The 10,922-nt window shown below is 41.1% G+C and overlaps 1 protein-coding gene across 1 annotated transcript; it reads right to left on the bottom strand.

Annotated features, from left to right (window-relative positions):
* Positions 1-1,331: 1,331 nt before the first annotated feature.
* LOC143118730 (uncharacterized) lies at positions 1,332-10,682 on the bottom strand. Its single transcript, XM_076279812.1, has 7 exons — positions 10,427-10,682; positions 8,119-8,288; positions 6,893-7,045; positions 6,734-6,761; positions 4,877-4,921; positions 4,236-4,389; positions 1,332-3,820 (listed from the first exon to the last, which is right to left on the bottom strand). The coding sequence occupies exons 1-7, from the start codon at positions 10,491-10,493 to the stop codon at positions 3,700-3,702; spliced, it is 738 nt and encodes a 245-aa protein (XP_076135927.1). The 5' UTR covers positions 10,494-10,682; the 3' UTR covers positions 1,332-3,699.
* Between the last annotated feature and the right edge of the window lie 240 nt (positions 10,683-10,922).

The following is a 10,922-nucleotide window of genomic DNA, read 5'->3' as shown; positions in this document are numbered from 1 at the left end:
TGTATTTGAATGTATAAAAGATTTGAGATTGTCCATTGATTCCATTGTACTGTTTATTTCACGAGCAAAAAACAAGCTTTCCGTTCAACATAAGATTCGTAGTTTGACTGCAGATAACATTCTTGAACCGTTGCCGCTAAAAACAGCACCCCCTATCGCAATTGAAAATTACTGTACGGAGGAGCTACCTCCCTTGGCCATTGAAAACAACGTGATTCACGAGCCGCTGGGGTCCGAGGCGTTTATAATGGACTTCAATGAGGGGCTTGAGGAGGAAGCTCCTCCATACAGTAATTTTCAATTGCGATAGGGGGTGCTGTTTGCATTTTGACCTAGGGGAACGATTTTGTTTATTCAAAGTGTTAAAAATAGTAATATTAACAGTAATTTATCATATTAGTAATTCACTTTATATATTTTTTATTTTTCTCTGAAATTTTAGGGAGGCTGTTCCTCCCTTTCCTCAATAAAGGAGCCTGTGTGTGTGTGTGTGTGTGTGTGTGGTAAATGGACTGCATTTATATAGTGCTTATATAGTTCAACCATTCACATACACACCAATGGCAGAGGCTGCCACGCAAGGCCCCCATGCTCATCGGGAGCACTGGGGTTAAGTGTCTTGCTCATCGGGAGCACTGGGGTTAAGTGTCTTGTTCAAGGACACAGGGTCAGGAGGAGTTGGGCTCAAACCTTCCAGTTTCTGGACGACTCCTCTACCTACTGAGCCACTATAATATTCTGTATGCATACAGTATATTGTATATTATTATTTTAATATCATTATTATGATTATCATTATAACTATCTTTATATTACCCCATTCTCGTGGGTGAGACTATGTCCTTCACGAACAGATATCTATAAAAGTCTTTCAAAAGCATCTACGGCTCACTGATTTCTCACATTTAGGGCCCTACTGTATCTTACACCCGGCATTTTTGCTAGTTTGTGGTCAGTGCAATTAACATTATTCCACCATGCGTCCATCACAAATGAACTTGCACACCCACAAGCTTGTCTGTGAAAAAAAAAAACATAAGCATAGCCCCAGAGACCCGGGTTCAAGACCCGGTGGGGTCACTGCTCTTTCCCCTTCGCTACACGCTTGTAAAATGAGAGGACTATGTTTTCATAAAAACGTGAATGGTGTTGGGCGCTTTTCCGCTTTGAGTTGAACTTTCTTCAATCCGTAGCAGTCAGGGCGCCTCTGCAGAAATGCAAGGCGCAGCAGGGCCACAAAACGTGAGGTGCTCTGGGCGCATAAGCAGCGCGCAAAACGTTTACTGCCAATACCAAACAACATAAGAAAGGTGCACTTCACTGCAAAAACTGGTATCGCACAGTACTAAGACCATACTTAGACACGCTCTAAATGCATTCAAATCATACGCTTCAGACTGCATTTTAGATTGTCAAGATAGGACCCATACACTGCAGATCAGGACACTCCATTATAATATATACATTATATTTATACATTATATATTATATCATGATTATAAGGCTATCATTCTTTCTTCATAATGTTTTCTGTATTCTTGGGTCGTTTTCACTTATTTTTACTTATAGAAAATTGTAAAAAAATCATTAAAGACCACAATGGTGAGAAAATCATGTAAAGTCGCCCATAATACCTCTACACAGCACTCAAGTTAATGATTGTTCACCACCATATGAGCCCATCCTAAAGTCAAGCATAGAATAAATGATGAGTAATATTTTAAGGAAAAATACTCAAAATCCTCTGATTGCTGCCTCTTAAACTAGATTATGTTCTGGTTGGCTTGCTCCTCTACAACAGTAAACAGAATATCTTTGGCACATGGACAAAACAGAGTGCATCTTGGGCTTTGGGGAACACTGATTGGCATTTTTTCACCATTATCTGACATATTGACTAAATAACTCATAGATTAATCGAGAATAATCAATAGATTAATTGACTATGAAAGTAATCATTAGTTGCAACCCTACAGTCCTCCGCATGACCACAATCCACACAAACCAACTACATCCTTTGTCAGAGGCAGATCACATCATTTGCGCCAGGCTCTTAAACGTTGAGGTCTAAATCCCATAATGACACTGTATTATAGTTGCAAAACAATGCTGCCAGGGTAAGAAACCAGTAACATGAGCATCCCACAATATCCTCCTTTATGTCTCCTATCATCATGTTCACCATGAAAGACAGATCACCATGCAGTACCATTCTTATGCATCTGTCGGCAGAACAATGCAGATAAAGTCGCCCGGTTCTTGCCGTTGTAAGCTGACATTGTAAGACTGAAGAATTGAATGTAAACACAAAAAGCTCTCGATATGCTCAAGTATATTCATGGGCGGATTATGAACTTTCGGGCCCCTGGGCCCAGATGTATTAAGGGCCCCCCACTTATTGTCGTATATGTGGGAGGGGGGTTTGGGGGTCCTCCCCCAGAAATGTTTTAATTTGTTTGATGTGATTTCCTGTATTCTAGTGCATTTTGGGGATGGCCAATACTAAATTCAATCAGATTCATAGCCTACATCCTGATTTGTTGATATTGAGGCAATGATTCCATGCAAAGGCTTGGGCTTCAGGGCCCCCTGACCCCTTGGGCCCCTGGGCCTGGCCCGGTAGGCCCGTGCAGTAATCCATCCCTGAGTATATTTATACATCAGTTACATCCGGTCGTGTAATCGTTAAAACTACACCAACATTCCATTCATTCATGAAGAATGTCAGCGAGAGAAACTAAAGAACTAATGCTCAAGTATATATGACTGTCACTCAGAGATACAAGAGATTGATGTTCATTTTGGGTCACATATTTCTGTGAAAAAAAAAGCCAACAGATACAAAAGTTGAAAGTGATGAACAAATTTCTGAGGGTACTCCATCAAACACAAAGTATGGGAATGTAAGGTAAACCGCTGTTTACGTGTGCAACTGTGGTTCTGGTGGGACTGGTGGAAGACCACCAGATGGCGTAGTTTAGACTGTGTAGAAATCAAAAGACAAAATCTCGGCCTGGAGACAAGGAAAAACCATGGCTATGTTTGCATCAACAATAGCAGAGCTGAAACAGATAGAAGCTAGCTGGCCAGTGTAATGACTGTGGTATTTGAAAATGCTATGCAACGGTGTTCATGAATATGTGGCAGGTTTGTTTATCTTTGCTATTGGGCTAAAACCGTTTTTGTGTTAATTAATCATCTTCGTAAGTCGGTATCTAGTTAAATGACTCATTACAGGGCGAATTAAGACTCTCTCGCCCACCCCTACTGCCTGTAGGAAGAATATCCCGCTTGCAAGTTTAGTGTATCCTACCCGCGACCAGTCTCACAAAGTCTCAGACATCGCGAGAAACAGGATCAGTTTACATCCTGCATCCCCAGCACAGAGGCAGGCTAACGAAACCCGGCTAGCGATTGTTGCAAACGTGTGTATAATGGCGAAAACCCTTGACGGAAGATGCAAAGAAAATGAAAAGAGCTTCAGACCGAGCGAGGGCTCGCACACCGACACCTACAGACGCTAGGGAGCACTCAGGCTTGCCTGGTGTCCCTTTAATTACAATCTGAATTTGACTTAAATCTGAGTAATGATATATGCAGAAGTGCCGTTCACTCGATCAATAATTGAAGTGCCATCAAAATGATTTTTGGAAGCTCTACTCTAAGGTAAAACAAATCTTTAGGGATCCTTTAAAAAAGTTAAAAAAGTATGTTCACTTCAGACTCATCTGGGTTGTTGGTTGGCACTAAAGCGAAAGCTTCCGGTTGCTGCGGTTGCTGCCCCGGTTCCCGTCCATTTGGTTCTGGGTTTTTCCTGCATCTAAAACATGTGTATGCAATAGTGTAATCAGTCTATTAGCATATGGTGAGAGTTTAGACATACATTCACTTTACATATACATATTATGAATTATGAATATTACGGATAGGGTTATTGACATTCTACCCAATGTACAGTACATGAAACATTTTACTAGATCAAAGTTTGGGCTTTGAATGAGTAGTGAGAGTAATAAGACTAGTTCTTTATAACATTATAATATGGATAGTGAGAGTAATAAGACTAGTTCTTTATAACATTATAATATGGATAAGGAATGCTGATTGGGGCCACATTCTCAGGAGCGTGGCTATACCATAAGTCAACTCTTTGACTGCTTAAAGATTCAGCCTTTATAAATTACAGTTTCTACATTCCATTTTCATTTTATATTCACATAATTGTGTTTATATACCGTTTTATGAGGAGGACAACAGCCACACTGCCAAACAATGTAACAACGACAAATATGACCCAGGGAAGTATGGTCTTCAGTGGGACACCATCTTCATTATCTGGTGGACTCTGTACTGGTCTCTCTGGTGGCCCTTGTGAGTCTCCCTTATGATCTGCAACACGCATACAATACATAGACATTCATTTTGGATACATCATTTAAACGCAGTGGAACATCTTCATGAATATACTGAGTTTACTTTACTTCTGTAAATATTTCCTGTGGAAAAGAGTGTCTCTGCTTTGATATCTTTGACGTGTGTTTCTTTTATCTGCATCTTTTGTTAAGGTCATATGACCTGATGTCACTATAAAAGTGAGAACCTCAGTAGGTTTGAATGGAAAGCTTTGGTCAAAACATGTTGTCTTTTTAATCCATGTAACGATTATAATAAAATGTTTAAACCAATCCTTCTTTGTCCTTACCCTCCTGCTCTTTATCCGATCATGTAAATTAAATTGACTTATATTATAGTGATCATGGTGACACAGTAACACCTCACAATGCATGCATCTTTCAGTGAATCCATTTCAGATCATTTTAGCAGCCCAACGTTCTTCATAAACTTGATTCACTACATTCATACTGTAATACCTTACCCTGATTGGTGGGAATTGATGGGGTAGAGGGAGATGACTTTTCACCTGCAAACATACGCGCACACACACACACACACACACACAACTCTACACATTACATTTCATTCTTAACTCATTCACATTGGGGGGAATTCTCCCATGTGCGTAAGGGTAAAAAAAAAAACGCGTAGCTACGCGCATTTCAGTTGTTGCTTTAAAAGGGCGTGAATTCTCCCCTTCACTTAAATCTGTCATTTACGCGCGATTGAGGGAGTTACGTGTTTTGGGAGGAGCAACCCCAAAATCTGGGCATTTCTTATGAATACAACTCTTGCGCATTCTGCCACTGACTTACAGTAAGCACCTTTCCAGCTACGCACTCCGGAGGGCTGTATTACTGTAAGGTCAAGCACCACTACAAGGTGAAACAGCATATTGCTCGATGTCACCAGGCCTAGTTCTAAATACATGTAGGTTACACACTACAAATTAACATTACAGTATCAAATGTGGTGCTTAATATAGATAGATAGATAGATGGATAGATGGATGGGTAGATAGATAGATAGATGGATAGATGGATAGATGGATGGGTAGATAGATGGATAGATGGATAGATGGATAGATAGATAGATGGATAGATAGATAGATAGATACTTTTATTCCTCCCCGCAGGGGAAATTCAGATGTCCAGCAGCTGTGTGTTGTTTACCAACAAGCATTCTCACTGCAATACACTCATAAAAACCCTGATGACAACAGTTAATAAAATAAAAAGTCCCAAAACAAGCTACTATCATAGTAGTAAATAATTAATGCACTTCAAACAGGTCCGTTATGTAGTCTTATGGCGGCCGGAACAAATGACCTCCTGAACCTCTCAGTCCTGCAGCTCATTTGCTGATACATCTTCATGTTTTCCCCCCATTACAGTGTCACACGGTGGCATATTTCGCGACATTACCTTATCCATGAGGCTACATTGTTAAATAGTGAAAACTCTATTATAATCACCCACTCTAGATATTAGAGCTTACCAACTGTGCATCTTCAGTTTTAACTTGACGTTAAGTCATAATGCCATAGCCTACCTCGTTCGAATCTGTCCATTCTGTCCGAATCTGACCGAAGTCATCCATACATTTGCACAGATGTCTGTACTATTGTCGAGCAGCATAGTTTATATTCGCCTGTCTCTTGATTCGCTTGTAATAGAGGCTGATATTGTTATGCCAGTCTCTCTACTGTATTTGAAACTGCAGATGTCAGTCTACAGATTTGTTAGCATAGATAAATTGATATTATGAGAAGCAGCAGCCATTGAAACTTTCTTTCTCAACAGTGAGTTTTTAAATTATGCATCTACACACCTCAAGCACGTCTTCACTTTTTATAAACAAACCTCAAAGCAAAAGTGAAATTTTGTGAAGCCAATTTTTTGTTAGGCTATGTGATGACACCATTTTACTGTAGGCCTGCACTATTCAGTTCACCATGCTTACATTTTCAAAATCAAAGACTGGTTTGTGTTTTTTCTGGATTTCAATGACATTCAGAAGGTCAATGAGAAAGTCCACGTCCCACGTTTTCATATCAACCTAAGGTGAGGTGGTGGATCAGTCTGGTTCTGTTTTAAATCATGCCTTTTTCATAAGACCGCACTGTGGGTGTCACAGAAGCGGAAATAGGAGAACATGCGTAACTGAAGCACGTAAAAAATGCTTACGTGCGATTTACGCACGAATGAGAGAATTACCCCAATTGTGAATTTATGAAATACACTTTTCAACAATTTAAACAATTGTTGTTCACATGAATAAATGTAAATCATCCACATAAGAGAGTTGGTATAAAACTAAAAGCCAGGCTCAAACTTACATGGACAGGGAAGATCCTTGGCAACAAACTGCAAAACACAAAGACAGACAGACAGACAAACATACACATAACGAAATGTAAAAAAAGACGTGTGTAATGGCATACAAATGGCATTCATGGATGCACAGAAAATGGTTAAGTGAGTAATGGGGGACTTACACCCTTCTGAGGGCAGTCCACAGTCACTACAACAGATTCCACATGGCTCTCAACATCAACAGCCTCAAAAGACGCATTCACAACAGGAGGTAGAAACCGCATGGCATCCTTCTTTTCTGGTTCTTCGTAATCATAGTGGGCACACTCTGTAGTCTGAAATATGAAACAGGAAAAACAAAAAGAAACTGAATTATTCTTAAAGTATTCATTTCATTATCATTATCAATCATTTTAAAGGAGAGATCCAGCGAGTTTTCACATAAATCTAAATTGTAATCTCGAGTTACTACAGCCAGCAGCTAATGCAGCCAGGCAGCTACAGCGCTACACTCTGGGGGCATGTCTGTGAGCTACAGCGCTACACTCTGGGGGCATGTCTGTGAGCTACAGCGCTACACTCTGGGGGCATGTCCGTGAGCCCCCATATACACGCCCCCAGAGTGTAGCGCTGTAGTTGCTGCATTAGCTGCTGGCTGTAGTAACTCAAGCTAGGTAAAACCGATTGTTTTTGTTTCATGTGAGCTTAAGAAATGGAGATCTATGTGAAAACCTTTAACAGGGGACAAGTGATGAGGAAATCATGTTAAAGATGGCCACCATGGTAATGAGACAGTTTCACTGATCAAGTATAGTCTCATGGAGCCAAAAGTCTATTACAGCATATTTGTGGGAAATGTGTGCCAAAAGCTGGGTGTACTGTAAATGTGTGTGCTATTTTGATACAGCTACACCTACACAGAAAACCCTCTCAAAGCAGTGGTACAGATTTAAGAAGAAATGTTCACTTTTTGGCACTAAAATCTCCCTGGACATACACTCTTGTCACACAATGCCAATCACATGTGGCTCCAGCGGCTAATGGCTCAGAAATGATAACATGATGTCAATTGTGGTGTTGTCACAATACCAAACTTATGACTTCAATATGATACCATACCTAAGTAGCCTATCTCGATACAAATACTGACACGATACAAAAAACGTTAGACATCAGTAACAGAAGACCAGAGCATGGAATCTTTTTGGAGTGTGGAAATTCAGTTGAAAAACAGATTACCTTCTTTTTAAATGATAATTAAAACCCCATTCTTAAAGTACTAACAGTAACAAAATAGGATATTGTATCATTTCTAATTTCAGAGTAAAGTGATACTCCATGATGTTCTGTGCATCATGCAACACTAGTCAATTGGTGTATTTTTTGATGTGTCCTAAAAACTCCATACGTTGCAGGTCCATGCAGTGGTGCAGTAATCCTTTGCCTCATCAACTACATCAGCCATCGGCGGAGAGATGTGATATTGGCGAAAGCCATCTTGTAGGCTGCACACACACTGCACCTTCTTCTGTGCTGCTGACTGTGTCACATTCACACACCATGCCAAGCACAATACAACTGAGGGCACAAGAACACAGATAGTCATATGAACATAGAAAAACAGTGATCCCCTGGTAACACAGTGATTTTCCTGGTAACAAATGAACATAAAACTACACAAATAAAATATGACCGCCGTTCAGTCCTGCACATTCTCTCTGCAGAAATACATCACGCTTGTCAGTTTGTCTCCATGTCCTACTCCATCCCCTACTTGCAACTTTTGTGCATGTAAATGATCATGTGTGCGTTTGCTTTTGTGTATGTGTGCTTCTCTGTGTGTGTGTTTTCGCTTGTGAGTGTGTGTGTGGGAGTAAGGGTGTGTGTGTGTGTGTGTGCGTGTCTGCTTGCCTGCATGTGTGTGTTTTATGTGTGTGTGTGTGTGCGTGTTCGCTTGTGAGTGGGTGTGTGAGGGTAATGGGGTGTGTGTGTGTGTGTGTGTGCGTGCGTGTACATGTTTGTGTTTATGTGTGTCTGTGTGCCTGTGGGTGTGTATGCGTGAGTCTGTGCATGCGTGCCTGTGTGTGCATGCACATGCGTACGTATGCTACAGTTCTCTACTGTGTGTGTGTGTGTGTGCGCGCATGTGTCATTATGTATGTTTGTGTGTATTTATGCATGTGCATGTTAATGTGTGTGTGTGTGTATGTATGCATGTGTGCGTGTGAGTGTGTTCATACCTGTGTGTGTCTGTGCTTGTGTGTGTGTTGATGTGTGTGTGTATGTCTGTGCTTGTGTGTGTGTGTTTGTGTTTTTTTGTGTTTGTGTGTGTGTGTGTGTGTGTGTGCATGTATCTTTATGTGTGTGATTATGTGTTAATGAGTGTGTGTGTGTGTGCATGCATAGTGTAGAGTCACTACATGTACATCAATTTACTGTATGGTCCACTATGAATGGAATTCCACGAAACTTGGCCTGCATTCAGAGGTGTCATAATGATCCTACACTTCAAATTCTGTGCAGTTTTGAACCTGTCAGCCAAAGATACCTGTGATTACAATGCCTCGTTTTTACTTTTTCATTTTTAACTAGGTGGCGCTATACATCAAATGAGTTGTTATGTAGTAGGGCAGTGTTTCTCAAACTTTTTCAGACCAGGGACCACTTAACCAATAAAAAAAAACCTCACGGACCACTAGCTAAAAGAAAGAGTAAAACTACTTCAACAGTATATTACACAATAGGCCTCCTCACCTTCCTTTTTGTGTCAGAGGATTCATATGATTTAAACTGGCGTAGCTTAATTGGCATGTTGCAGAACTGTTTGGATTTACATACAAGTTGGTTCAACCTTGCAAGATATTATATTTTATCATGTCTACTCGCGGACCACTTGGGATAGCTTGCGGACCACCAGTGGTCCCCGGACCACACTTCGAGAAACACTGTATTAGGGGTTATGGGATGGGTTGACATGGCCCCTGGAGGCCAACATACAAAAATTGGTCTTCCTAGGCCCTACAGATATTCACAAAAAACTGTGTCTGTCCATCTACAGACCAGTTGGTATACAGTCACTAAATTTACACATAAATTAATGTATTGTATGCCCCGCCCATGAACAGAATTCCACGAAACTGTGCATGCATTCAGTGGGTGTCAGAATGATTCTACACCTCAAGTTTTGACCCTGTTAGCCAGAGATGCCTGCGATTACAACACCTCATTTTTGCTTTTTCATTTTTAACTAAGTGTCACCAGAGCCTATCTATAAGGCTCTGGGTGGCACTAAAGGCTTAGCCTACACGCGTTATACACGAGTTATGGGATGGGTTGACATGGCGCTGCCAAGCGCACTGACCGCCTCGCGTTTTTGCATAGGCGGCTGGAATTTCCCAAATCCAATGCCCGACTAGTCCACTGGGCCCACGTCATTCACAGTTTTATGAAGACTTTATATTAGTGCACCTTGTGTTTTACAAACGGCAAAGTGCCCATGTAATCGCGCCCTATATAGGTCACTACGCCGAGTCTACGCAGAAGCATTTGTAAATCAAGTCAGCTACTCAGAAATTAGGCTATGCCAAACATCTGGTGTCACCATGCACAAATGCGACTAAAGCCATCGTAGGCCTATATTTTTTAAACAATTCAATTGGTTTACGTTAGTAGAACCTTTTCAACCACTCGTTTAAGTTATTAAAAGCGCTGTTTACCGAGATATATGATCTTGTCAGTATCACCCATTGGACCGACCATCCTTCGGAATCTTCTTAGAGGCATAAAGAGAGTTTCAAAGTCGCCGCCACGCGATCAAGAGTTCCAAAAAAACTGCTGAAAGGCTGAATCGCAGAACGGTGGGATGTCGGTGGGATGTCATTAAGTCATTGACTACTGACCAAGTGATTGCCCGTGTAAACTTCAAACACTTCCATAATCCGGAAACGGAGTGAGTGTCGTCGTCACTCCTGTTTTTTCCACCGCTCTCGAAAGTGAAAGTGTACTGTTTTTGGACGAATGAGACGCTCAGATCTGGAGGAATGTAAGCATAAGCGGAGGGAGCGGGGGGGCAGGGGGGGCGGTCGCTCCGGGCCCACGACCGCAAAGGGGGCCCACTTTTGGCCAAATCTATCTTGATTAATTGTTATATTTACCGATGCTTATTTGTACTAAAATGTTAGGCCTACTAAAGATGCCACTGGTCCGTAGAGT

This window comes from Alosa pseudoharengus, unplaced genomic scaffold (assembly GCF_046254945.1).
Source record: "Alosa pseudoharengus isolate Yale_2024_CS ecotype anadromous, Long Island Sound unplaced genomic scaffold, YU_APseudo_1.1 YU_APseudo_1.1_scf_12, whole genome shotgun sequence".
Taxonomy (NCBI): Eukaryota; Metazoa; Chordata; class Actinopteri; order Clupeiformes; family Clupeidae; genus Alosa; species Alosa pseudoharengus.
The sequence above is the reverse complement of the archived record's forward strand: the minus strand, read 5'-3'. Positions and strand labels throughout refer to the sequence as shown.

Excerpts from the sequence above, each read along its gene's own strand:
- LOC143118730 (XM_076279812.1), bottom strand. The coding sequence starts at position 10,493 with ATGCCTCTAAGAAGATTCCGAAGGATGGTCGGTCCAATGGGTGATACT. Across the intron at positions 4,922-6,733 it reads CAAGGATCTTCCCTGTCCAT|GTGAAAAGTCATCTCCCTCT; the intron begins GTAAGTTTGAGC and ends GTATGTTTGCAG. Across the intron at positions 4,390-4,876 it reads ATCAATTCCCACCAATCAGG|ATCATAAGGGAGACTCACAA; the intron begins GTAAGGTATTAC and ends TGCGTGTTGCAG.